General features: G+C 44.2%; 3 protein-coding genes across 3 annotated transcripts in view; 2 read left to right on the top strand and 1 right to left on the bottom strand.

The window, feature by feature from the left end:
* C3AR1 (complement C3a receptor 1) overlaps positions 1-27,958 on the top strand; it is a 330,535-nt gene that overhangs the window by 274,442 nt on the left and 28,135 nt on the right. The window lies entirely within an intron of this gene.
* LOC310852030 (TRPM8 channel-associated factor 2-like) lies at positions 50-9,970 on the top strand. The gene is made up of 7 exons (XM_083754737.1): positions 50-689; positions 2,836-3,833; positions 4,646-4,740; positions 5,393-5,606; positions 6,566-6,805; positions 8,211-8,545; positions 9,480-9,970. The coding sequence occupies exons 1-7, from the start codon at positions 73-75 to the stop codon at positions 9,729-9,731; spliced, it is 2,751 nt and encodes a 916-aa protein (XP_083610863.1). The 5' UTR covers positions 50-72; the 3' UTR covers positions 9,732-9,970.
* CLEC4A (C-type lectin domain family 4 member A) lies at positions 13,967-25,560 on the bottom strand. Its single transcript, XM_083698467.1, has 6 exons — positions 25,005-25,560; positions 21,721-21,837; positions 20,774-20,869; positions 18,312-18,463; positions 15,863-15,984; positions 13,967-14,133 (listed from the first exon to the last, which is right to left on the bottom strand). The coding sequence occupies exons 1-6, from the start codon at positions 25,072-25,074 to the stop codon at positions 13,968-13,970; spliced, it is 723 nt and encodes a 240-aa protein (XP_083554593.1). The 5' UTR covers positions 25,075-25,560; the 3' UTR covers position 13,967.

The raw sequence follows: 27,958 nt of genomic DNA, 5'->3' as shown, positions 1-27,958 counted from the left end.
TGTTACATTCTCTCTCTCTCTCTCTCTCTCTCTCTTTCAGCTCCATTCAACGATCCATTCCAAACATCTGACATGGATTTCAAAAATTCTTATGCAGCTCTAGTTAAGGGTGTTCCTTCTTTTGACTTTAGTGGAGGGTTCCAGCCTTGTGAGCTTCTGCTTACAGGAGATAAAGCTTTCCCTGTCCTTGTGAGTGCAAATGGGCAAGTGCTCATTGCTGCATCGCAGTACGGGAAGGGGCGCATGGTAGTTGTGTCCCATGAAGATGCCCTGAAAACTCCCCAGTTCTTGCCATTCATTAGAAATGTTTTGCAGTGGCTCAAGCCCCCCGGGGCATCGCAGGTGGGTGTCCATGCAAGCTTGGACTCCCTCTCTCAAATGCTCCTCCGCGATGGTGTGAAAGTGCAGGCAGGGGCAGCGCTGGGGTCTTCCCTGGGAGTCTACTGCACAGATGCCTATGAGGAGGTGCACGCAGATGACCTTGTGCAGTTTGTGAAGAGTGGTGGGGGCCTGCTCATCGCAGGGCAGGCCTGGCACTGGGCAAGTCAACATGGCATGAAGAACGTGCTGCTTGGGTTTCCTGGCAACCAGGTGGCGAGTGTGGCTGGTGTGTACTTCACTGGCAACGTGGGAGGCAATGGGATCTTCCCTGTGTCCGCACAAATGCCGAGGATTCCACTTATCACCCAGTGAGTAAACCTCTTATCTGCATTTTTCATTTTAAAAAACCCTGCAAGCCAATTCCCAACATTCCATCCGTGTGTGTGTGCGCGCGCACACACAAGTATACATAATACATACATACATACATACATACATACATACATACGCAAAACTTGTGACCAAACACAGGTAAGAATTGAAGTCTACTTTGTGGTAGTGATGGAGGCAATGAAAAAAGCAAGACTTTGCTGGCACACAGGGCAGCCTCCCATTCCATCCAGCAGAGCTTTCTCCTGCTGGCCCTAAGAGGTGATGTTAGGTGTCCATCAAAGTCTCACTTACTGTGACTTGTTTGCTAGGCACTGAGGATTAAATTGCTCATAATAGTTGTGATTCACTTGTAGACACCAAGGTGCCTCTTTATCTGCCGTGCCAGTGAGTTCTCCCAGGGGAGGGGTTGTCAAAAAATATTAGCTAATGTGAACCAATGTCAGGGCTTAAAATGACCTGGGGGAAGTAGGTGTGCCCACAAATTGTGGATTTAAGCCTTTAGCTTAAAGGGGTGGGTACAAAATGTTCCAGGGACAAAACCCAGGTTGCCTTTCCTTCCTTCTCTTTTCCCCCTGCAGGGTTTTAATTTCTCTTTATTGGATGTAGTTGAATTATGGGGCTCCCCTGCATACAGTAGGAGAAGCAGTCAGGTACTGCACAGGGTCCTCCACAAAAGGTGCTGTCAGGGGTTCAGGAGCAGAGACACAGGAGATGGAGCAAATGGAGAGTGAGGAGGAATCCGAGGGGGGTGTAGGCAGTGACAGTGGTCAGAGAGATTCCACGAGTCTCTCCAGCGAATCGGAAGATTCACAGAAAGGAGCGCCGATGGCCAGGGCAAGGGGGGTGCCAAGGGGGAAACCCCAGAAGGAAGGGGCCAGCGGGGACTCCCTGAGCAGCAGTTGGAAATCAGGACCAGCTTCCCCACCAGAGCGCAGTGGGGGGGAGGAGTCCCAGGCATCGGGACCAGTGTTCTCACCACCAGAGAGAGGAGATGAGTCAGGATTGACCACGCCTCCATCGGAGAGCGGGGAAACGGTCAAGAGGAAAGTCACAGGCTGGGCGCGCGCGCCAAGTTCAAATGTACAGGCGAGCGGCACAGCAGGTAGCCCGGATAGGGAGCCAGGTCCTAAAGCCCGCCGGAAGGAGGGGCAAGACTCAGGGGGGTCAGCGTCAGAAGAGTCCAGAAAGGAGGAAACCCCAGGGGGCAGAAGGACCCAGAGGAGGAAGGAACAGCGCAGGAGGTGGAGCCGGGCTAGGATCTTAAACTGGTGCGGAAGGGATAGTGACTCAGAGGGGACTTCGCCGATCTAGAGTCACGACGTAGGGCTGCGCGCTCTGGGGTTTGAAATGGAAACTAAACTTCAATAAAGACTTTTGTACATTACATCAACCGGGCATTGGTCCTCTGTGAGCTGGGACCTAGAGGCAGCCCTGACAGGTGCGCTTCCTCCCATCTCAGTTGCTGCTGCTGCTGCTGCAGAGCCTTCATCTTCTCTTCTGGGATGTAACGGAGAAGCCAAGGGATCTGACAGTGCTTGGATTTCAAACCTGTGTGAGAAAAGATTGCCAGGGATGTAAAACTCTCCCTCACACACACCACCTTTGAGGTTCCCAGAAAAGTTCCCAGAGGTTTTTCCCCCTCCCAAAACCTACCTTGGGAGACATGCAAATAAAAGACAAGCTACATACAAATTAGCCAGGCCAGCTCACCTGCCAGCCCATGTAGGGTACTGGTGGTCAGGATGAGCCCTGCACCCAAAAGAATGATTTTGATAATCACTGAAGCCAAGTTTCCTCTTGCATCTTGCTGGCCATACAGCAAAAAGAGCACATCACGCCAGTGGAGCATACGCATCTGTCTCATTGGAAAAGGTCTGGCTCTTCTGGAACTGCCACTGTAGAAGTCTAAGGAATTTGCTAGGGAAAATGTAAAGCAATGAATTCCAGCAGTAAATTACATATAAATCCTAGTGACAAAACTGCAATTTGTTGTATTTGAAAGTATATACTGTACGTGAAATTGTAAGAATCTCTTGAGATCCTTCAGAAAGGACAATAAGATGCTGTTTTGCCATATAGTGTTACTCCTCATGATAAGAATTGATATTGCTTTTCTTCCAGGCATGGATTAGATATCCAAAGTGATTTAACAGCTCTTCTTAGTGGAGTGAAAGAATTCAAGATTCAGGATGGTGTTCCATCTGAGCTGCTAATCCATGGAACCTTGGCATTTCCAGTTGCCATAGATGATGCCAACCAGTCGTTTCTTGCAGCTGCTCGTTATGGGAGGGGACGGGTTATCGTAAGTGCTCATGAAAACCTGTTTAGCACACCATCCATGAAACCTTTCGTCCTCAATGCAATCCGGTGGCTTAGTTCTGGGAAGGGAGGAAAGGTGGGTGTTGGAGATTATCTCCAGGACCTTTACTCCATGCTAGATCAAGCGAAGATCACATGTGAGCTAACAGACCTTAAAGATGGCCTCAGTGTGTATTGCTGCACAGCCTACTATGACACAGAGGTGGAAAAAATCCAAGAGTTTGTCTCTGAAGGAGGTGGTCTCCTGATTGGCGGACAAGCCTGGTCAAGTGCTGCTGAAAATACTGGTTCCAGTATTATTACTGAGTTTCCAGGAAACAAAATCCTGGAGAAATTTGGAATTGGGGTCCTTGGAAATGACATCAGCTCATCTGATGAAACCTTCCCAGCTAGACCAGCCAGAGAAGTTGCTTTGGCCTATCACTTCCGGAAAGCCTTCTTCCAATTCCAGCAACACATTGAGAACCGCCAAGCTCTGAAGTCACCATATTCCTCATGGCTTAAGAAGCTAGGACAAGATTTGGTTACACTGATAAAGATCCCAGCTGCTGAATCCCCTACTATATTCTCTGTGCATGAAGATCTGATGGAGCTGATGAAGTCCAGGGGAATTCCTGAGATCAGGGCAAGCAACCCCATCAAATCCAGTTCAGAGGAGGCATTTTTTATCAAGCTGTCTTCAGAGCTCTACAACGTTTCCCCAGAATTCCAGAAGCTAGCGCCCAGCCTGAATCAACAGCTTGGAGCAACTTACCCTATTTCCCCTCCTCAAACTATCAGAATAAATGGAAAGAATAACGGTAAGAAGTATTTTCGATTTTTCACTCAGCTCATTGCTTGATCTGCTGGCTTTAGCTATCTGAATACAGTATCTGACATCCTGAGAATTTGCCATAAGATGGGAAGGGCCTTGTTGAAATATTTTCTCAGCCATAAAGTCATAGTGACCCTGAGCAAGGCAAAACTCAGTTCATTCCTCACCTGCAATATGTGTGAATAATTACTAATTACTGCTGAGCTGAAAGGTTAACACAACAAACTTTTGGATTGAAATAGGGGGTGCAAGGTGAACAGTGTTCTGAAAACCATTTCTCATTTGGCTCCTGATTGTGGGACTTCAGGGAATGACTTAACTGGAACTTCATGCTGCCGTCTAATAGAGATGTTTTGTTTGTATACTCAAGACCTCTCTTTACAACAAACCACAGGCTATTTAGAATATGTAAATATGCAGATATGTTCTCTGGGAAAGATGGTAACTAACTGAATTCTAATAAAGTCCAGCTTCCTAAAGCTTTGTTCTGGGGATAAACGCCACCAAACCCAGAGAGAATTACTTCTGAACAACGTTGGGGCCGTGCAGGAGCAGCACAGACGCCATTTTGGAGAAATGGTGGAATCAGAGCCAAAGAAATTGACATCCTCCTGTTGCTTACAAGACATTCCAAGGATTATATAGTAAAATCTCTAATTAACCTATACAAAGTTTGAAGTCTTGGACTCAGTGGGAAAGTATTTTTGAAAAGGAAAGCTAACTAAACTGTTTTATTTGTACCGAACAACTTTTGACTGATTTATACTCTGTGTTTCAACTGCTTTGACCTCTTTGCAGGAAATGAAGCATGGAGAAGCACGGGCCTCTATGTCCCCCCAATGAAAACAGCCAGCTTGCTATTTCCCTACAATGCCATCGGTGCTAAATTACAGGTGCTAACCAACTTGCAATAACTTCAGCTGAATTGCAAACAACAGACTCTGTACTGTTTTTACTATATGGTTCAGATCTACTTTGGGGGCTGGAATTTCTTGTGAAATTATTGTGTCAGAAGACACAATAGGTACCTCTAGCATGCTATACCTTGCATTCTTCCACTTTCTGTTTGCTGAAGACAATCATTGAGAGCATAGGAGCCAACTCCTAGGGGCTGAGAGGTCTTTGCCCCCCCCCCCCCCGTAAAATATTTAAGGGTGCCAGGCTTCCCCCAAGTTGATAGGCATTGTCATACAAATGGTGTGCATGCACCACATCATGTGATCGATTATGTGGGGCGGGGCCTTCCCTGCTCCCCCCCCCCCCAATATTAGCACTCCTGATTGAGAGGACTGACCCTGATCTGTAAGACCTGGTAATAAGGCTTACCTGGGAATAAATCCCAATTAAACTCGCTGCTGAGTAGACAATCAATGTACTGCACGGAAATGGATTCTTTCTATCTTTGGATCTTTCTAACTTAGTATCAACACATCAGTTTCAAGATGGGAGTCATGCCAAAGGGACACAACAGACCAAACAGTGTTGAATGGCCCATTGTCTTTTGTGGCAAAGTCTGATTTAAAGCATCACACTTCCTTTCTCTAGGTGCAGATTGGTTGTCATTCGGATGACTTAAGCGATGCTGAGGAGCTGAAACGTGCTCCTGTAGTGACAAGGAGGTTTGAAGTTAAGGCTCAGAGCGTGGAAGTCTCCAGCCTGTGGGGTGGCCTCTTATACATCATTGTGCCAGAGAGGTCATCGGTGGGCCTGATCTCTGTTACCATCAAAGGAGCGGTCCAGGCCCCTTATTACAAACATGGTAAGAAGGAAAGTACACACCTACGGGTTGTGCAGAAGTCTCAGTGGCACTTCTTTCTGAGTAGACCTGCATAGGGATGCCCTGGAAATGTCCTCTGAACTATAGGAAATGGATCTGAATTCAAACGTAAGGGAATTGGCAAGCTGGTCGGAGCCCCACTGCATTCTGGGAGCTCCGCAGAGCACAGCAGGTGCGCACAGTCCGGTGCTGCCAGTTTCTTGCCTGGTGCTGCTCATAGAAAAACAAATCTTGCAGATACTGCCCCCTCTAGACTTTCCTACCTCTTTGGCCATTCTTCTTAGAGGGAGAAAGATAAAGTAAGTATGGTACAATTTTTAAAAAGTACTTCTGAATATGTTCAGAGTGCCATAGCCTCACTATCGCACCATTTCAGCCTGTCCCCCACTCCACCCCACACATTAATCCTTAACAAACAGTGTGTGGGGCAGGCCTGGAGTGTGGGTTGGTCCTTCTGTTCCACCACCAAGCCATGTTCTCATGCGCCACGCCTGATCACGTGTGATTGTTTTCGTCTTTGTTGTAATATCTGAGCAAACTTTGTGCAACTTCTGTAACCATAACGGATCTCCAAAGGACCAGCTGCCATGTCTAAATTCTGTTGGTGTTTCCAAGAACTGCTCCTCTCTTTGCAGCCACTTATGAACACTTTGCAGCTCCTCCTATCATTGCAATGAACCCGACATCCATTGCTGCCTTCAGCCTGAAGTGCCACCTGGATGGTGGAATCAGCTGAGGCACTCCAGGACTTGTGAATCCCCTTCTTTCCAGAAATGGATGCAAATACTGTTAATGAGTGTTATCTGTATTTTCTTTTTTAGAGACTGGTTATTTTTTTCTTTTAAATGAACTTGCCTAATTACTTGGTGTTATCTGCATAATGGAAAAGTACGCAATGTGTTTTTTCAAAATAAACATCTCCCTTTAAAATATTTCACTAGGTGAAACCAGCACATCTGCCTGGCAGAACACTATCCGCCACTTTCCTGCTCCCTGGGCTGAGCTAGAAACCACAAACGTTATTTTGACAGTGCCAGCAGACAATGTGCGGACTATGGACAATCCTGGGGTTCTTCTCACCATCTGGGACAACATGATGAAGGCAGTGGCTAAGTTAGCATCCGTCCCTGCTGTTTTCCCCAGGCCAGAGAGAATTGTGGCAGATGTTCAAATATCAGTTGGCAAGTACAATATTTAAAAATTCATACATATGTGGCTGAAAGTGGCATTTTGCACAATGCAACAGTTTTTAGACAAGTGCAACTCATCCTAGAAAAGCAGTCCAGGGGGCACTGATGTGCTGGAAACTTAAGCTAGCTAGTTATTTAGCCATTTCACTCTCCTGACTTACCCCTGAAGATTTCTGGGAGTTGTAGTCTGAAGGGCCAGGCATGCATAAGAGGAATTTGGCATTCTACCAGATTCCCTTGGATCTGTGCCACCCGTTTCACATCCTAGGGCTTGGCAGTGAGCAATCTACATGTATCGCCCTGTGAGAGTACAGTTATAGCTTCCTTTAGGTCAAGGGTACAGGTCTTTTTTGGATCTACAAGTCAGATCCTTAGTAAGATTGACCAGTTTTGATGGGTGAGTGGAGCCACCTGTCAAATCACCAGCTGTCACAAAGATGTCCACTCTTTTGATGCTTTGAAGTCCCAAAGTTGGAGGGGGAAATGGAGAGGAGGGAGATACTCCTAAGCAGGAGTATCAGTCCAGTCACCTTCCCCATCACAAAGGATTTGCATTGAAACTGCTGCCAAGACCAGGGGCATACTCCTCCATTTCAGCAAGAGGGAGGAAAACCTTGAATAATTGAAACCATCAACTGATATCATACTCTCCATCACAGTGACATCAGCTGATTGACAGATGGGTTGTTTTCTTAATGGTCTTGTGGGCCAAACTGGCTGGCCAAGATTGTCCCACAGGCCAGGCAACTCCACACCACTGCCATAGGTCCTCCTTGCCCAAAGGTCTTTCATGCCATTCTCCCTCAGACCACATGAACCTGTGCCCTAAGGAAGCCTGTTTGCTATACGAACACTTCTTTTCACAAAAGCTGGTTTCCCACAAGCATCTAGTTGGCCACTGTGAGAACAAGCTGCTGGACTAGGTCTCTTCTGATTTTCTTTAGTTGTCAAAGTGTTCCGTTATAATGGGGCATAGCCTGAGGCCATATGATACAACCACATTACTAAAACTAAGCAAGTTTGGATTGGGTCAAGTGCTTTGGTAGGAAGGAGGCTAGGAACCATGATGGAAAATAGAAGAGAATTCAGTCTTCTGTCCTACTCTCAAAAGGCAATGCACACAGGCTAATGCACAAATCCTAAACATGGCTGGCTTGGTGCCTTAGCCAATGCCTGCTCTGCTCCAACAACATTTAAGCACATCGATCTGAGTAGTTTCCTCATGTTTCCCAACAGACAACATCACCTAACCAGAAAGCTATTTGTGTTGCCATGGTTTCCAAAGGATGGCCCTCAACTGCATGCAGTTACTATGTTTTATCGACAGCTGGTTCCTTGGCATTCAGCTCCTAAGGGTCTGTTTTGTGTGTCTTTCTCCTCACTCACCGCTCCTTAGGTTGGATGCATGCTGGCTACCCAATCATGCTTCACTTGGTGTCAGTGCAAGAGATGATAGATGTGCAGTCCATACATGCCAATGGTCTATGGGGCCCCATTCATGAGCTAGGGCACAACCAGCAGCAGGCCGGATGGGATTTTCCACCTCACACCACTGAAGCCACCTGCAATCTATGGTCTGTCTATGTAAATGAGACTGTCCTGAACACCCCAAGAGAAAGGGCCCATGAGGAACTTCTGCCGGAGCTCAGAAAGAAAAGGATTGAAAATTACATTAAAAATGGCCAGCTAAAGGACTTTGAACTGTTTACTGCACTGGAACCATATTTGCAGGTAAAATGCAATAGAAGTATATTAACATTCCATGCCTGGTTTCTGTGGGAATCAAAGGCTATGGCTATGGGAGAAGCAAGAACCTCTTGGGCTGTTAATGCTATGACTGCCACCATTGTAGGCTCAGGTTGTATATATGTGTAAATGAACCCTATATCACAAAAACAGCACAGTCTCCATTGTCCCTCATTCTGAGGAAACATGAACCTTGGGTAAGTGCCTGGAACCCCTGGAACATAGGCGCCGACTCCATGGGGCCTGAGGGGGCCCGAGCCCCCTAAAAAATTCGTTTGGGGGGGCTCTGCCCCCCCAATAATTTAAGAAAATTATTAGTTATATTATGCTTTGTAAAATCACAAAATTATGTTGGTATTTTTTATTTTCCTTGTTTGACGATAGTTACCTTTTAAAATACATTCAGTAATGAGTTAAAACAAAGCCACTCCCGATCTAGAGAGGGGGTGGGGTTGTGGGCTCTCGACCCATCAACAATCTCGACCCATCAACAATCTCGCGGGCTGGCGTCAGCCCCTCGAGAAGCGGGGATTCCCCCTAGCTCATTAATATTCACCGCCCACGGCGGCAGCCAATCGGCTGCCGCAAAGGGCGGGCCCTCACAGGTTCACTTAAGGTCGCGGCAGCCCGGGGCTCGCCCCTTTCGTTCCCCCAGCAGCAGCGGTTTGGAGGTCTTGGGCCCCCCCCAATATTTTTTATAAGTCGGTATGGGCCCCCGCCCCCCCAATATTTTTTATAAGTCGGCGCCCCTGCCCTGGAATCTTGCACCACTCAGAGACTGGGGTGGCATGCAACAAAATATTAGACAAAAAGGGCATTCTGAGCATAACTTATGGGAACCTCTTCCTTGCTTTGGACACAGAAGCCATTATGAAGTACTTAAGAAAGGGACTGAATACACTTTTTTCCTGATTTTCAGCTGCAGGAGGCATTTGGATGGGAGCCCTACATGCACATTTTTGCTGAGTACCAAAAAATGACCCAAATCCCAGAAGACAACGAGTCCAAGATGAATCTGTGGGCAGAAAAGTTCTCCCAGCAAGTGAAGAGAGATCTAGCCCCCTTCTTTCAAGCCTGGAAGTGGCCTATTAAGAAAGAGCTTTCTCAGCAGCTGGCCAGAACCTTCCCCCCATGGGCAGAGAATCCAATGAAGCAGTATCTGTCTCCATGAGGAATCAGAAGAGCTTGGATCTGAATGAATGAATCTGAATGACACAGTAAAATGGGATGAATCTGAATGACACAATTAAATTGAATCAACTTCAAGATGAAGTCCGCTTAAAATTGCTTGCTGCTGATTTGGGTTTGATGATTTGCCTAATGCTTTTTTATGATTAGTGCCTCTTTCCTGTTACAGGTCCTATAGTATAGCTATGATACATAATAAAATTGGAAATGATTATGAAGTCACCTGGCTGTCTCCATCTCTTTTTATGGGTGTTCTTTATACAGCACTGTTTTCTGCATTGTGTCTACATAAACTCATAATCTGGCAGCTAGCTAACATATCAGGGAACAATCTGGTCCATATTTTCATGCATGAATCTTAAAGCAGCTCTTGCTTTCTGGAGCAAACACCTTACCTGTCTTGGCTTGGCTTATCCAAGACAAAATATTAACATAAATAGCACAATACTCTCAAACTGTATTGTGTGTGGCAATAGTCTTTTTATGGCTTAGCAGAATGAAAGGACAATCCAATCAGCTGATTTCAGTATTTTTATTTCAGGTTCATTTATTTCAGTGGGAGAGGTTTAACTGTGTGTTTAAAATCAACAGGCTTCAGAAGCATTTACCTGTGGTTGGATTGCTCAATCCCAGTGGTTTTCAAAGGGTGTGGCAGGAAGATGCAAGGAAAATCAATATAGTATAATATCAAAATATTTATTTGCATAATTCACGTAGAAATATTTTCAAAAGGAAAGCAAGGGCATCAAGTGATACTGAGGACAATCCTAGTTGTGTTTCCCCCCATGTGTTTCTTAGCAATAAAGAATTTGATGTGCTGCGAGCAAAAAAAAATTCTGAAAGTGTGGCCCAGAGGAAAAACTTTGAGAATGAGTACTCTAACCAATAATATTAAATATATTGACAATTTCTCTGACCAATAATGCTGCCTGCTTCCTCTCTTCCTTTTACTTCCACCTTTGGACTTGTCTTCTGCACCTTCTTAGCTCTGTCTTCTCCAATAACTGCTCTGTCTTCAACTTCTCTGCTGCAGAATTTCTTCGGCCAGACCACCACTTGGCAGATTCTTTTGCTTCGAACTTTGCTGTATTAAAGCTATTACTTAATGACAGTGAACATATGGATTCCAGTTGCAACAAGTGTAAAATCTGTAGCACTTGGCCATCGTGTGTACTAAAAATTCCGGCACCTGACAGACTTCATGACGAGGCATATAATCACTATGCACTTTGAAGAAGAGGCACCCAGCCCGCCACTTTCTCAGCTGGGCTTTCTCTCAAAGAGAAAGAGCCCAGTTAGTCATTGTAAAGTGATTTCTCCACTGCAAGTTGGAGCTGTCAGTTATAGAACTGCACCACTTCCTTTGCTCCCCTTCTTGGAATAAGCAACAGCCTTTAATACTCGCTAAAACCTCACTAAAAAGGAACTGCAAGTGGCCTTCTCAAGTTGTGAGTTTTGTTTCTCTTTCCCCTTTCCTCCTTGCTTCTGCTGCAAATAGTCTGGGCTGATGCTATTAAAGCAAATTATCCAGTTTATAACTATATGGCTGCTTCTGTCTTCCTGGCTGCAAAGTCTTGCTTTGTAACACCCCTCTCTTCCCTGCCTGGACAGTTTGGAGATTACAAAAATGTATCAAATGGCAACACACACCACACCACACCACACACAGTCTCCCAGGTCTCTAAGGTGGATGCAAAAGTGACCCAAAAACCTCTGAGGCAGGATCCTTCTCATTCTTACCAAGTAAGGAACAGCAAATTCTGGCAGCTAATCTTCCTTTAAAAGGCTTTGTTCGTCTTGTTGCTGTTGATTTACTACTACAGTTGTTGATCACAACTGTGCACTAAAACTTATATTTGCAAATTCTCCATCCTGAGGACAAATGATTGGCCACTCTTTTACAACACTACTTCCAAATATCCCGAAGGCCAGTCAGTTGTAAAGCATCACACACTCCAGCAAAGATCCAATTTCTGGCATGGCCAAGCCAGCTTCCTGCTGAGGTCATGACCTTTGTGTTAGATAGCAGATGGATGGCCAACTCCCTCAACCCACCCCTCTCTTATTGTCCATTCTGGGTTGTCCAACCCCTGCCACAGTGCCTTTGCTCCTGGCAGATCAAGAGGAGCAGACGATAGCAAAGGTTGCAAGGTTTTTAGCAGGGGCAATCAGAATAAGATCCACTGTTTGACTGATGATTCAGGACCCTAAATTGTGTTTTATTATAATTGACTTTTATTGTGTTTTGTGTACATAGTAATGCTTTTTTATTACTATGGCCAATGGCTAACGCAAATAAAGATTCATTCATTCACTCACTCACTCACTCACTCACCAGTAGTTAGAAGACGAAGCTCAGAGTTGAGAGTGGAGTTAGGTGAGCTAGAAGATAGAAGATGGCAGGCTGCAGGCTGGGCAGAGCCAGGCCTGATTTCTGCTGGAATCCAAGGCTGTGGCTCTGGGAGAAGCAAGACCCTCTCGGGGTGCTAATGCAGTGAGCCCCTCCATCACAGGCTCAGTATCTTTATATCTTTTAATATTGTTATGCGTTTGTGGGCACCTTGACTCCCCTGAATTCCTGGGACTAGTGGGTGTTGGAGTTTAATCAATGCTCGGAGCATTAAGATGGGCTGCCAGGTATTGAGTTTAGCAGCGCCAAAGTACAGGCCAAATCAGTTTTTCCTTGCACAAGAAATTGCGTGGGAGAAGGGGGGCCATCAGCAGGGAACAAAGGCAGGCTGATGAGCCAGTAGCAAAGATGGCAGAGGGGTGAACTCTGTGTTAGTTAGCGGAGAAAAAGGCAGAAGTGGTAGTGTTTCAGGATTGAAGGGGGAAAGGTTTTTCAGTCGGCAAGCAGTGATGCAACGGAGAAGCCAGCTAGGCGGCTGCCTGGGAGTCAGGAGTTGTGTGGGTGGGGGAACTAGGTAAGTTTCAGGGCAACAAGCAGAATGGCCGTGTCTGTTTGAAACCAGGGCTGCATCTATGTGAGAAGCAAAACCCTCTTAGAGTGTAAAGCTGGGAGCCCCTCCATTGCAGGCTCAGGTTCTATATATGTGTAAATATTATTTATTACTCCAACATTTTCCAACATAATAAATGTTGGAAATGTAAAGAAAATGAAGGAACATTCTTTCACCTCTGGTGGACTTGCCCTAAAGTGAAGGCCTTCTGGGAAATGATATATAACGAGTTGAAAAAGGTATTTAAGTATACCTTCACTAAGAAACCAGAGGCCTTCCTCCTGGGTATTGTCAGCCAGGGGGTGTTAAAGAAGGACCGAACATTCTTTATGTATGCAACAACAGCAGCAAGGATACTCATTGCCAAGAATTGGAAGACTCAAGATCTACCCACACTGGAAGAGTGGCAGATGCAGCTGATAGACTATATGCAACTGGCGGAGATGACTGGCAGAACCCGAGACCTGGGAGAAGAAAGGATTGAAGAAGATTGGAAGAAATTTAAGACTTATTTACAAAAATATTGTAATTTGGTTGAATGTTAAGAAGGATGCTTGATCATAAATAATTGGCCACCACTAAATTAGATTGGAATTTGATGATAAGTGAGATCAAGGAAAATACAAACTTTTTGGAGAATTGTTAGACTATACTTAAATGAGTGGATATAAGATTGTAAACAAGATGATAATTTGCTTGAAAAAACTTCTCAACAATGTAAGTGGGAGCAGGAGACGTGAGGAAGTCTAAACAAGTTATGAAATTTTGTTATGATATAAGCAATGTTGTTTATTATCTATGTATTTTTTTTTACAAAAAATCTTAATAAATATTTATTAAAATATATATATGTGTGTGTGTGTGTAAATAAACCATAGATCCTAAAGACACCACAGTCTCTGCTGTGCCTCATTTCCAAAGGAAACACGAACCCTAGGCAAGCGCTCAGAAACTCCCACCGCTTTACCCCACTTACCTAGTGGTAAATCTCATTGAATTCAATGGACCTTACTTCTGAGAAGATGTGGTTAGGGCTGGAGCTACATGCTATGGCTACATATTAATCACTTTCTACTGAACTTTGGATTCTCCCTATCATTTGAAAATTTCTATACATTACATTTCTTTTGGAGCACAGTTGTGGAAGAAGAATGCACACCTTTCTCATGTGGAGCCCATGCTCAGAATGGATTTAGTCTGTCCAGTCAGGGGGCCCATGATTAATAGTCTGAAGTGTTCTTTTGGCTCTAGTTCACCCTTTAAATGGGAAAAGATACTGTATTTGTTTCACAAACATAATGATGACTGTCCACTAAACACTGGACATCATTCCAGTTATTCTTCATCTTATTGCCTTTTCCTTTACCTATATGCATGACAACACAGTTTTCATCAACATTACTAGGTTCCTTGCTTCTCCAGAACCTGAAAGAGAAGAAAATTAATGAAAGAAGGATGCAAAGCTAGGATTTAATAGACAAGCCCTGTACATCGGTCCAAATAGCACAAGGCATACCCAAGGCTCATTAAACTTTGGGTTCTCAGAAATCAAAGAGGTCTCCAACGAACAAGTAAAGGGCAGAAATGGAGCCGTTTGAGAGTTTAGTTTTCAGACGCCAAGATGGAGAACAACAACAAACAGATAATAGAAGCACAAAAAATGATGTTTTGGACTTAGCACCCCAAAGAAAGATCATGCTGAACAAGCATGACATATCCAAGGAAAATAACAATGTAAATATGCTTCTCATGGAATAAGAAAATACTTTCCTCAAGATATTCTCATAGACCTGGCTCTGCCTGAATTTGGAGAAGGTTGACTGGAGTCTGAATGACTTCAGGCTGCCTCTCTAATTGCTACCAGGGACACCAGCGCTGGTGAATATGTTTTTTATTTAATCCTCTAATATATTTTTACTTATATATTGTGACAGGATTGTAGATTTCTTGTTTATAGCTACGTTGGTGGTGGCGGCAAAGAAAAATAGGTATATAGCTCTGCCACGCATTGCACCAATCCCCCTCACCCCACCAAATCTCTATTTGCCTTTTAAAAAGTCACATAGTTTAGAAAACAATAAGGCACAGTTGGGGAGAAATGGTGAATAATGTTTGGATGGACAGTAGATGTAAATAATATAGATGACTAGTGTATCTTATATGTCACAGAAAGAATATAAACATAGGAAATGAGCTAAAAAGATGGGGAAACTGGGACACATAAAATTATCAATATAACTCTACAAAAATCCTACCATTTCCACATACTCCACATATATGCTGAAGCTGCTGTCAAGGAGTGTGGCAGCTGTGCCCTCTTGGTACATTCAAGAAGATCTCTCCAAGCTTTCTGGCTTAATCCTACCAGACAATAATCTAACACGCCATGTAAATTTTTCCTGTATAGCTGTTCTCCAAACATTATCCCACCATTTTCCAATGTCCCATTCCTCTAATATCTTCTATAGTACCACATGCTGCCACTAGTAAAACAAAGTAAATAGTTTTATTTCTGAATTTTTCTACCTTCAAATATCGGTAATAGTACCATTTGAGGTATAGCTTGAACAGGTACTCTAAGAATATTCCTTATTTCAACAACAACAAAAATTAAACCAGAACATCTGAGACCGAGGGCACTCTCACCACAAATGAAAATATGTTCCTTTTTTGGCCTTTTGTGAAGACACACATAATATTGGATTTGATTGGAGCTCCTGCACATGAAAGCAAACCCTAGCACCTAACTTTGTAAAAAGTATTCACTCCAGAATGCTGTGAACTACCAAAATAAAGAAGAACAAGGGTTCTGTCACAGTGCTATCCCTAGACTGTTTGGTGAGAGGAAATACGGAGAGTTTGAAATTCCCTGCCAAACCCCTGGGACCCTGGTTGCGCGAGCACCCAGAAAATTCCCCATGAAGGGGCCAGGCACTCACACATTTCAGTGCCAGGGCCATAAACGCTGCATGACACCCATGGCGCTGGGCACCCACAGTCACAGGGCCAAGCTGGCACACCTGGCCTTCTGCAACACAAAGCAGTATTTGCTCAACCTCAGCTGCCATCCCAATCTGCAATGTGCCTATGAAGCACATTTGAAAAGCACAATATAAATGCTAAATATAACTATTACTATGTAAGTATTACTCACATTAGCATGGGGTCAAGAGGAGTCTCATCCACCCAAAGCCATTGATCTGTTCCCTTCTGATTTGTGAGACCGATACAAAAATTTTCGACTTGACTGTTCTGGGTATGGTTTGTAAGAAAACCCTGCACAAAAATGTGAACCAAACTTTCAGTTAATTATTTTTTATATATATAAATATTTATTAAACTTTTTCAAAAGAAATACATTGTAAAACAAAAAGAAAAAACAACAAAAATACATAATACATAAAATACAAAAAACAGAAAAAATAAAAACACATAAAATTTCCATTTATTTATTTTCTTTTAACTTATTTTCCAGACCTCCTCATACCTCCCTTCCTTATATTCCAGTTCAAATTATTAACTCAGCAAATTATTAATTCTCGCCATTAATTTTGCTTATTCCCAAATCTTATTTTTCATATCTCTTAAAACATTACAGCTGGAAACCACTTAATTTCTATCCAACATCATTCTAACATTCCTTAATTTTGCAATATTTCTGAAGATAATCTTTAAATTTCTTCCAATCTTCTTCCGCCGACTCTTCTCCCTGGTCTCGGATTCTGCCGGTCATTTCTGCCAGACCCATATAGTCTATCACCTTCATCTGCCATTCTTCCAGGGTGGGTAGATCTTGTGTCTTCCAATGCTTTGCGATGAGTATTCTTGCTGCTGTTGTAGCATACATAAAAAAAGTTCTGTCCTTTGGCACCAATTGGCCGACCATGCCCAGGAGAAAGGCCTCAGGTTTCTTCAGAAAGGTATATTTAAATACCTTTTTCATTTCATTATAGATCATTTCCCAGAAAGCCTTAATCCTTGGGCACATCCACCAAAGGTGAAAGAATGTACCCTCAGTTTCTTTACATTTCCAACATTTATTATCGGGCAAATGATAGATTTTTGCTAGCTTGACTGGGGTCATGTACCACCTGTAAATCATTTTCATAATATTCTCTCTTAAGGCATTACATGCCGTAAATTTCGTACCTGTGGTCCACAACTGTTCCCAGTCAGCAAACATAATGTTATGTCCAACATCTTGTGCCCATTTAATCATAGCAGACTTCACCGTTTCATCCTGAGTATTCCATTTCAGCAGCAAGTTATACATCTTTGACAAAATCTTAGTTTTGGGTTCTAACAGTTCTGTCTCTAATTTTGATTTTTCCACCTGGAAGCCAATTTTCTTGTCCAAATTATATACCTCCATTATCTGATAATAATGAAGCCAATCTCACACTTTGTTTTTTAGTTTCTCAAAACTCTGCAGTTTCAGTCTATCTCCCTCTTGTTCCAAGATTTCCCAATATTTCAGCCATTTGGCCTCCATATTGAGCTTTTTCTGAGCTTTTGCTTCCATTGGTGACAACAACCTTGGGGTTTTATTTTCCAATAAATCCTTATATCTTATCCAAACATTAAACAATGCTTTCCTGACAATATGGTTTTTAAATGCTTTATGTGCTTTAACCTTGTCGTACCACAAATATGCATGCCACCCAAAAACATTGTTAAAACCTTCTAAATCCAAAATGTCTGTGTTCTCAAGAAGCAGCCAGTCTTTCAACCAGCAGAATGCTGCTGATTCATAGTAAAGTTTAAAGTCTGGCAGGGCAAAACCACCCCTTTCCTTTGCATCAGTTAATATCTTAAATTTTATTCTGGGCTTCTTGCCCTGCCAGACAAATCTAGAAATATCTTTCTGCCACTTTTTGAAACAATCCATCTTGTCCACAATTTGCAACGTTTGAAACAAAAACAATATTCTAGGCTAGGCAATACACTCATCTTTATAGCTGCAATTCGACCCAACAAGGAAAGCTTCAAATTTGACTAACAAACTTTCAGTTAATTAAAATCACAGAGCAGTCTATACAGGTTAGCTGTCTTTGTGGAGCAGAGATCTTTGGGGATCCTTTTGTGTCAAACAAACCCCAAACCCAAGGCTGCCTGTCGTAGCATGTAAACACCAGTGCAACTAAAGACCACAAATACAGCTGAGTGGTGGGAGACAGAAATGCTTCTTCTTCTAACATTCTGCTTCCAGGCATGATAAATGCAGCACAAGCTTCCCCAGCCTGGAACCCTTCCGTTGTTGTTGGATGGCTCCCATCATCCCTGCCCAACGGTCATGTTGGAGGGCACCAGGTTGGGAAGGCTGACCTACGGTAGCTCACCCAGCACCACATGGAGTGGGAGAGGGAGGGAAATGGACGGCGCATGCGCATGCAACTTCCTAAAAGCATCCACATCACACAGGAGATAGCAGCAGCAGTGATAAGAAAAGAAGAGTTGTTCTATTGTCTGGAGAGGTCACTTCCTGGTTCACATGGAGAAGCTGTTCTCAGCAGTGCCCATTGAGGCAGCACTGGGCGTTGACATTTTGCGCCCCTAACAATTCTGCGCCTGAGGCCATCCCCATGCTATGCCACTGAGCTCACCTGCTCAGCTTCTGAATTTATAATCACCAGGTCGAAGCCCTTCTTCATGCATTCTGCCCTGCTCTTGTTCCAGGTCCTTTCATCTTTGGAGAAATAGTAGCAGCTGGATCCAAATTGCTCTAGGTCCCCCATGCAGCATGACAGCTGTGGTTCTGTAAGGAAAGCAGAGACAACAAGAAGCAACCTGAAATGTTGTTGCAACTGGAAACAGGTCTCTCCCACTCACTCCCAGCCCTTTTCCAGATCTTTCTTTTGCTATTTTTCATCACATTCTGTTAAGTTGTCCCACTTTTTAAGTTGCACGTTCCATTTGTAGTATTGCGCATCCTTTATTTTGTTTCAAAAATATGCACAGGGAAGGCTCAGAAAATAAGTGGACATGCAGAATTTAAAGGGGTGCAAAGAGTGCTGCTCACAGTGTGCACACTCAACTCACCTTTCCCTTTGGTGAACCATCATTTGTTCTTCTTTTTGCATAAAGGAGCTCAAGGTGGCGTACAGTGTTCTCCCCACCCTCTAATCCCCACCACAACCATGTGAGGTAGGTTAGGCTCTAACCACTACACCATATCATTTACTGCTATTAAGATAGTGGGCACTTGACCTCAGCTGAAAGCTACGCGACAACATTCAGCCTTCTAGAGTTCCCCTTTTGAAGCCTGGGAAATTGCACAGGTTGCAGCAGCGATTTCCGGGCTCATGTGTCATTGTTTACATCAACAGACAAGTCCCATAAGTGAGGGAAGCAGCTTGGAGTTAAGTCTACATTTTTATTTCTTAGTTGTTCCAAGGGTTGACTCACCAGCAGGAATTCACATGTTCAGATAGGCACTATAATTCAGATTTCAAACGGGGTTTTCAGTGGGGATATAGTCCTAACCTGGCAGGCTTTGTGAACCCCAAATTCACCCCAGGGTAGCTGGGGCAACCCAGTCAGATGGGCGGGGTATTATTATTATTATTATTATTATTATTATTATTATTATTATTATATTTCACAACCAAAAGTGGCCAAAGCAGTGCTCAATAAGACAAAACAAAAAAGATGACAGACTCAGTAAACTAAAAGCAATAGTACTATCAATATTCCATAAAACTACTGGGTCACACAGGGTCTAAGTAGGCACTTGTCTAATTTCAGTTGTTAACTGACTCCAGAGGGCTGGAGCTGCAATCCTAAAAACCTGGTTTCTAGTACATGCATATTAAGCACATCCCTGGGGCAAGTGATACTCTTAGCAATACCCAGCCGAGGAGAGTGGTATGACACAGTCCTTGGGTAACCAGTTCCCAAGTTGTTTAGGGCTTTAAAAACTAAAGGAAAAAACCTGAACTGCATGCGGTAGCAGTTAAGGCAATGTGTATCATGAAAAGAAATGGTAAATGAGACACACACTGTGGAGGAGCTTTTACTGGTCAGACGCACAAGCAAGGGAACTCCATTTCCTGCTACCAGGGCTGAACTGTGGGCAGCAGTCTGAGGAGAGCTAGAAGCTGGGACCCAGAAGTGATAGGGCAAACCAGCAGTCATGAACAAACAACAATTCCAGCCTGAACTAGGAGGCAAGGTTGAGGAGCAAGCAGCACTCAGCAGCAAAGAATAGTGAAGGATTCAAGCTCAGGCTAGAGCTCAGCAATGCTTTATTTTTCAAACTAAGTGCAGCTGGAACCAGCACATTGCTGCTGCTTACCAAGAGGGAGACTGGGGAAGGACAAGGCCCCGTGAATGCTGTGGCAGAGCCAATGCAATGCTCCCCAAGGAGGCTTAAGGGAACCTCCAGATTTGCAGAACTGCAAAAAATGATCAGAAAAAACTAAGTCAGGGATCAAGAGTGAATCAGAAACAGTTCAGCAGGCATGGAATGCTGACTGTCTGGGAGAATGGGTGGAAAACTGGGAAGTAGGTGGAATGGAGTATTTGGGGAAAGGGCATGGCCAGCTGCCTAGAATCCTGAAGAGGACGATGCCACATTGCAGCATTTCCTTGCAGCTCCCACTTGTGTTATGTGGTTCTCAAAACACTGGAACCAGTGCTTTTTTCTGGGGGTACTCAACAGTACACAGTAAAAAAAATGAAGTGTTGTTTTATCACCACCACATTTATTATGGGAGAATATGCAACTTTTTTCTTTTGGCAGAAGTGAATAAAATTTGCAGACATATTAGCCCCTCTGGAGTGGATCAAGGCAAATACACTCAGGAATTTTTATGTGAGACACATTTAAATGTTGTTGTTGTTGCTGCTGCTATTGTTGTTGTTTTAAAAAGAAAACACTTATATATTAAAAAAAACTTTTTTGCAAACTATTCCAACTGCAATTCTGGATCAATTCCTGCTTTTAAGGGGCTCCTTTAAATAGGGGTGGCTCTCTACTTTTTATTTTAAAGCGCCTAACCTTTAGTCACATACTAAGGTGGCTTTCTTTGTTGCCCATCAGATCCTCTAATTCATAGTGACTCACCTTTTCCTTCAGGTCTCTTCAGGAGGCAATTCCATTCTGTTGATTTCTGAAACTGGCTTTTGAGGAATCCCTTCTTTGGACTTCCTTTGAGGATAACTGGGAGAAGGGAATGAACAGCAGGAGCATATAATACTGCAGAGTCCAAGAAAAAAGGCTCGGCTGCAGAAGGAGGTGTTAACACTGTGATGAACCCCCTGAACAGTCTGGCATTGGGCACCTCTGTAGTAACTCCTGAATGGATGGACATCTTCAAAAATGCCAGATCAGCTGCCACTGCCTAGTTCACTAAAAACTACAGTGGTACCTCAGGTTACAGGTGCTTCAGGTTACAGACTCCGCTAACCCAGAAAGAGTACCTCGGGTTAAGAACTTTGCCTCAGGATGAGAACAGAAATCACACGGTGGCGGAGTGGCAGCAGCAGGAGGCCCCATTAGCTAAAGTGGTACCTCAAGTTAAGAACAGTTTCAGTTTAAGAACGGACCTCCAAAACGAATTAAGTTCTTAACCCGAGGTACCACTGTACTGATTATTTAAGATTAGCAGGCACCACTCCCTCACATAATGATGCATTCACTGTATCCTCAACCAAACCAGTGACTTCCCTTTGTCAAGAGAGCAAGTTATCTGTCAAAGCTTTTGGTGCCAGATTTTTTTTTTTACCTGAATGGATGGGAAACAGTGAGTGAATATGAATGAGGATTCTGTTTAATTATGTTAGTGCACCCCTCATCACAACATGTCCAATCCAAACTTCATCAATTTGAAGGGCATTTGTCAACTGGAGAGCTTTTAGGTTCTGTCATACTCTCTGCTAAAGGGAGAGAACACCTACTAAGTCTACTTACATCTAGCAGGCTTTATTTCTCCCTGCTTTACTCAGAAATTTTACACAACCATTTAGCAGAATCTTTCCCTTTCTCTTAAGTTCAGTTTGCTTTTTACTCACCAATGATGAAAACAAGAAGGATGGCAGAGAGCAACATCAAAAACCCTGACACCACCCACGGAAACCAGGGCTTGCATTTCTGGAAGGTACTAAGTGGTTTTTCGCTTCCTGAAGATGCTGAAAAGTGAAAATGTCACCATTACAAAGGTAAAGAAGGGTACTTACTCAAATGCACTCAGCGCAAGCTAGTTAACCCTTAAAATGTCTAATCATGCTGTTGCATCACTGTTGCACTCGCAGTCACACTGGCTGAAGAATAATGACCTATGGGAAAGCTAGTTCTGTGCACTAGAAACCATATGCCAACAGCCGTCTGTAAAGTGCAACAAGACTCTCTGTTGCTTGGGGGACATAATGACTCAGTAGCAATGACTTAGGACCATGCCTTAGTAGTAGAGGACATATTTTGCAGGCAAAAATCCCAGGTTCGATCCCTGACATTTCCATTTAGGGCTGTGAAATCTGGAATATCACTGCCAGTCAGCACAGATGGTCTAGAACAGCACAGATGGTCTAGAGCAGAGGGACCCTCCCCATTATGCTGCAGCCTCCGTCCTCGGGCCATGGGGAAGACAGTCGGCTGGGGATGATGAGAACAGGGGGTTCAGAACATCTGGGGCCCCCACACTGGCTACTGAACTAGACAGGCCAATGACATGACTGTCTAAAATAGCTTCTTATGTGCCTGCTCTGCACTTCTCATATACACAAATGCCTTGTGACTATGAATCATTTTTGAAAAATCCACTGCCTGCAGATTTTTGGGGAAGATTACAAATTCTCTATAAGCCACTTATGCAAATTGGTTTCTGAGTGTATTTCCCCATTAACTATAATTCTGCTGGGCATTAGAACATCATGCAAGTTGAGTCTGCTTGGCAGCCAGAAATTTGTGGAATGCTGGTGTGCAAAAAAGCTGACATGCACATTCGTGTGTGTGGAATATTGGGGAAGTGGGGCTTTTGGGGCAAAAATAGCCTTTTGTTCATTTCTCAGTCCAGAACAGATGTGCACCATTCCTGTTTTTGCCTTTGGAGCCATTTTTTGCTTGATGCTTGCCAGTTAAGTTGCACCTTCTCTAGTCTGCTTGATGAATGCTCTAAAAGGAAATGGCTCCTTGTGCCACCTTCTTGAAGGTTACGTGTCTCCAGATGGAAATCCCAAGAATGGTTTTTAAGTGCCATACTTTTATGGACAAGCATACGAACATGAGGTGGAAGAAAGAGACCACCTCGTCCAGCAGCCATTTCCCACAGAGGCCAGAACAGCCAGACGCCAACAGCGCTCTCCCCCCTCGTGTTCCCCAGACTAGTACTCAGCAGCAGACTCAAACATGGCCGTCACACCTTTCAATGGAGGTCACTTTCCCAGTTTGAATATGATAACATGGCCTTTACCATTGTGAATTTGTCTTACTTCTCCACCGAGTGCTCGTGACTTCCATACTTCAGCCATGCACTTTGTGCAGAAGTACACTCTTGTCTGCCCCAAACCTCGTACCAGCCAGCTTCCTAAAGATGACCTTGAGTTCTGGTATTGTTAGAGATGGAGGAAAACTTATTCCTGTCCACTTTTTCCACATATCCCTTTGGCAGAGTCCTCTTTGGAGAATCGCTCCTTCAGAAAGCCTGCCATGACCATGCCCTTTGAGCTCTTAGGAGATTGATTAAGACCTGGATACTCGAGAATCAGTGGTGTGGGGTGAAATTTTTCATAGGGGAGCAGTTAGGGCCAGAGGCACCAGCTTATAAGGGATATTTGCCGGGGGGGGGGTGGGATATCGTGCACATGAGCATCGCGCTTCCCTCCCTAACCTGGGCAGAAGCCTCCTGGGCTTTGGGAAGGAGGTGCCAGGGAAACATTTAGGGGACTAGCCTAGAACCCCTAGTCCATCGTCTAGAACCTCTGTGATGTGTTTTTAGACGTGGAGGAAGGCACTTCTACATGGGGTCTGGCAGGGGGGCAGTCTGAAAGATTGAGTGCTGCAGCTCAGACCCTCGATGGCTCCCACCAGCCAGGGCAGAAAACTGGCAGGGAGGGAGGATTTTGCTAGAACTTTTTGCTACTCTAGCTCCAGGATGATGTAGCTGAGGATCTAGCACATACTTTGAATCCTGCTTTGAAGCACCCAGTTTTGTAGCTTTCTGCTCTCTACTGCGTATGAAAGATCCGATGGTGCCTGCCCAGGCAACTCTAGGGTCTCTTCCACGATGAAGCACCCCCTTTCCATCGGCCAGCAGAGGTCAGTGAAGAGCAGATGGCATACAATCCTAACCAATTTTGATCGGGCTTGTTTATGGATTTTTATTTTGCAAGTTGTCTTGAAAGCTCTGCTGAGATCATTAAGTCTGAAGTGTAAATTTAAGAAATAACGACACCAGCTAGTAATAATAATCTATCAGAGACCATTAAAGTGAGGCACACCTGAAGGTCTCCATCTTACTTCTTAAGCATTTTCTAATCTCACATTTATCAGAAAGGAATGGATGGCAACCAAGTGGCAAAAATATAAATGCACCTCCCTTCCTCAAGTTTCTCTGTGTGTTTGTTCATCTCTGACAAAGGAAGCTGCACTATTCTGATCCAGGCTGTACTGTTTCCTCCAACTGGCAAATTCCCACATATCCCAAGAGAGTAATGGGATTACACAGGGGTCAGCAAGGTTTACCTCGCCTGGGCCGAGATCCCTCCATGGGCTGGATTGTGCGTGCGTCCGTGATTTCCAGCGTCTGCATCGACACGGCTTCTGGCGCCATGGAAGCAAGTCCCCGTGCTGCGTCGGTTTAGCGCAGCACACAGGGACTCGCCAAGCAGGTGGCTCGGTTCGTGGGTGGCTCATGGGCTGGTTAAACGACCCCCGTGGGTCACTTGTGGCCCATGGGCCTTAGGTTGCCAACCCCTGGGTTTACAGGTTGGTTGGTTGGTTGGTTGGTTGGTTGGTTGGTTGGTTGGATGCAAGAAAGAATTATTTTGGTCCTATGGAGTGGTTCAATCTTGTAATAAGCATTTTTTGTAATTAAAAAATAGATTGTAAGACTGCTGCCATATTTTCTAACAGCCAGCAATGTTTCCCCACTGCTAGGTTTCCATACTAAAAAAGTATACACTTGTCTGAATTCTGCCTGCTCCGAATTTAAATAGAACAGAAGATCAGAAAACTGAAAAGGTATTCTATAGCCCAGCTGTCCTAAAACAACACAACTGAGGAAGAAGCGCCCAGGGGCTCGTTTTGGTTGCTGACACCCCAGCACACACACCCTTGCACCCCACCGGCAGATCATTACCTTTGGGTTCAGCAGATGAAGGCCCGTTGTTCTTGAACCTCACTTCAGCATAGGTGACCTCTGATGTCATTGGAAGAGTCCTTTTCAAAGCTTAAGGTGTAACTGGTGGAAAGGGATTTGCATTTGGTTTGGAGAACAGGTTACAAATGAAAGCTCGACTAAAGCAAGGGGTTTCTAACTCTCCCTCCCATGAGGTGTCATATTAGGAAGTCTTTGTTCTTTCAGTACGTCTTCATTTGGAAAGCTCCACAAGAGCTGAAGTGAAAAAGGAACTTCCAAGATGGAAAGGGGAAGTCCTACCAGCCCAGTCCCCTAAATGAAAAGGCAATCTTCGCAGCGATTGGCCACTGTCTCTGCCTTGCCCTGGACTCACCCCTCCCTTCCCTCAGATTGTGCCACATTTCTGGTCAATGCAAAGTGGAAATAACGTCAGTTTACCAGAAACGAGGAAATGGAAGACAAGACTATATTAGGCCATCTGAAATCATGGTGCAGTTATGGGTTAGTTGAGATAAGGAGTATTTTCAAAAACAAGTATTTTAAATCCTGTAACAAAATAAGCAGTGAAATAGGAGGGCCATGTCCACAATTTTTCAATATTTACAATTAAGAAATATAGCTAATTGCTTAATGACAAAATATTGCCCATTGTGGGATGCTACAGATGTGGAAAACCTGGTAAAGCAGATCAAAGTTACTGAGTAAAGGGCATGGACTTTCTATGAGCTGTGATGTTTCTGCTACTGCACATCAAACTAAATGGGAAGAAAACCTGAACTGTGAGATTACAGCTGTCAGTGGAGGTGGCACACTGTCCCACAGCAAAGTTTTAGTACTACTCTTAAATAATGTTTTGTAAATTTCTATTTTGTTGGCACTTGGACTAGGCTAAACCAAATATATCCAGGGGCAAATAATAAATGTTGGGAATATAATACATCAAATGCCAATATACTCCCTGTGTTTCAGTAATACTGCAAAATAAAGATTTTCCGGACAAATATATTGAATGAATGGTGCATTTTATATTGTTGTACCTGCCTGGGACCTTCATGTGAAAGGCAGGTAAGAAACATAATGACAATAATGGTTGGGGCACATATTAGACAGTCATCTTGGAAAATTCCAAAACGCAATGATATACAGTGGTACCTCGGTTTATGAACTTAATCCGTTCCGGAAGTCCGTTCTTAAACGAAAACCATTCTTAAACTGAGGTGTGCTTTCCCTAATGAGGCCTCCCACCACCGGTGCCCTTCCACCATTCGGATTCCATTCTTACACCAAGGTAAAGTTCTCAAACCAAGACACTATTTTCGGCTTTGCGGAGTTTGTAAACCAAATCGTTCTTAAACTGGACTTTTCTTAAACCGAGGTACCACTGTACTAGGCAAACAATATGCAGAATTAAACTGAATCACATTTGCCCACCAGATGGCAGCACATCATTAAAACAGTCTCCTATGGGATGTAACGTGACAGGTGCAGAGAAAGGGCATTATTTAAGTCATTCCTCTGCCACGGTGCTAATTCCCTGATTCATGGGAACTTTCCAAGATTTGGGCAATGGATGTGACTATTTGTTGTGCATGACCCCCTTATTTCCCTTCTTTGCAGGGATATCACTTTTCCAAGTTACAGGATGTGTGAGAAGCCTCACAAGAGGTGCACTGCTTCACTGTCACGAGTGGGATGGCGACACTGGCAGAACCAGCACTCACACACACACACACACCATTGCAGGTTTCCCATGCACTGCATCGCAACACCTGAAGAATGCTTTAACCTCCCGCCATTTCAGACTGAGAATCCATCCACCGTTAAACTCAACATAGCATCCAGATTAATGTTTTAAACTCTTCTCTATCATTTTCCTTCTCTCCCCCTCTCTGCGCTTACCGTTACTGCAGGCAAATTCATCTGACAATCCTTCCTCCTCCATAAATAAGGAGTTGAGAGAATAAAGAGCTCATCTTGAAGGTCTTGGCAGACACCGCCAACCGGGAAAGCTTACCTGCAGCCCTTGCTATGGGTAAGGTGGTGAGAGTTTGCTCTTGATGGGCTTATACTCCCTCTGAAAAAGTGGGTATGCAACTCAGTGGCATTTCTGGAGCCTTTGCTGTCGCTTGAGGCTCAGCTGGCCTTGGTGGCCTGGAGCACCTTCCATCAGCTTTAGCTGGTGACTGAGCTGTGCCCCTATCTGGACAGAGATAGCCCAACTATTGTCTCCAATGCACTGGTAATCTCTTTAGATTAAGGGACGTGGGTGGCGCTGTGGTCTAAACCATTGAGCCCCTTGGGCTTGCTGATCAAAAGGTTGGTGGTTCGAATCCCCGCAATGGGGTGAGCTCCCGTTGCTCAGTCCCAGCTGCTGCCAACCTAGCAGTTCCAAAGCACGCCAGAAAGTGCAAATAGATAAATAGGTACTGCTCCGGCGGGAAGGTAAACGGCGTTTCCGTGCGCTGCTCTGGTTCGCCAGAAGCGGCTCAGTCCTGCTGGCCACATGACCTGGAAAGCTGTCTGTGGACAAACACCGGCACCCTCTGCCTGTAAAGCGAGATGAGCGCCGCAACCCGAGTCCTCTGCAACTGGATTTAAGCAACAGGGGTCCTTTACCTTTTAATCTCTTATATTACTGCAATGCATTATATGTAAGGCTGCCTTTGAAGATGGTTCTGAAACTACAGCTGGTGCAGAATTCAGTGGCCAGCTGAATTTTGGTGTAGAGCAAGAAAAGAGAGACTTTGAAACTCAACAGTGCACAGATGATGAACATGTTACTGCAGAATTCAGCAGCCAGGCTGCTCATCAGGCAAAGATAGTTTGAGCACATTACACTGATTCTGGTCTGACTGCACTGGCTGCCAGTTTCCAGTCCCAATTCAAAATACTGGTTTTGACCTATAAAGACTTAAATGGTTCAGGACCACAATACTTTTAAGGGTCACCTCTAT

This window comes from Podarcis gaigeae (genome assembly GCF_964106915.1).
Source record: "Podarcis gaigeae genome assembly, chromosome: 9".
Taxonomy (NCBI): domain Eukaryota; kingdom Metazoa; phylum Chordata; class Lepidosauria; order Squamata; family Lacertidae; genus Podarcis; species Podarcis gaigeae.
This window is presented reverse-complemented; position numbering and strand designations above follow the sequence as displayed.

What these genes read in the sequence shown, in the direction of transcription:
- LOC310852030 (XM_083754737.1), top strand. Translation starts at nt 73, where the DNA reads ATGGATTTCAAAAATTCTTATGCAGCTCTAGTTAAGGGTGTTCCTTCT. An exon ending in CCATCGGTGCTAAATTACAG is followed by an intron (nt 4,741 to 5,392) that starts GTGCTAACCAAC and finishes TCCTTTCTCTAG; the next exon opens with GTGCAGATTGGTTGTCATTC. An exon ending in GGCCCCTTATTACAAACATG is followed by an intron (nt 5,607 to 6,565) that starts GTAAGAAGGAAA and finishes ATATTTCACTAG; the next exon opens with GTGAAACCAGCACATCTGCC.
- CLEC4A (XM_083698467.1), bottom strand. Translation starts at nt 25,074, where the DNA reads ATGACATCAGAGGTCACCTATGCTGAAGTGAGGTTCAAGAACAACGGG. An exon ending in GAAGAGACCTGAAGGAAAAG is followed by an intron (nt 18,464 to 20,773) that starts GTGAGTCACTAT and finishes CTTTCCTTACAG; the next exon opens with AACCACAGCTGTCATGCTGC. An exon ending in CCTCTTGACCCCATGCTAAT is followed by an intron (nt 14,134 to 15,862) that starts GTGAGTAATACT and finishes CTTCTCTTTCAG; the next exon opens with GTTCTGGAGAAGCAAGGAAC.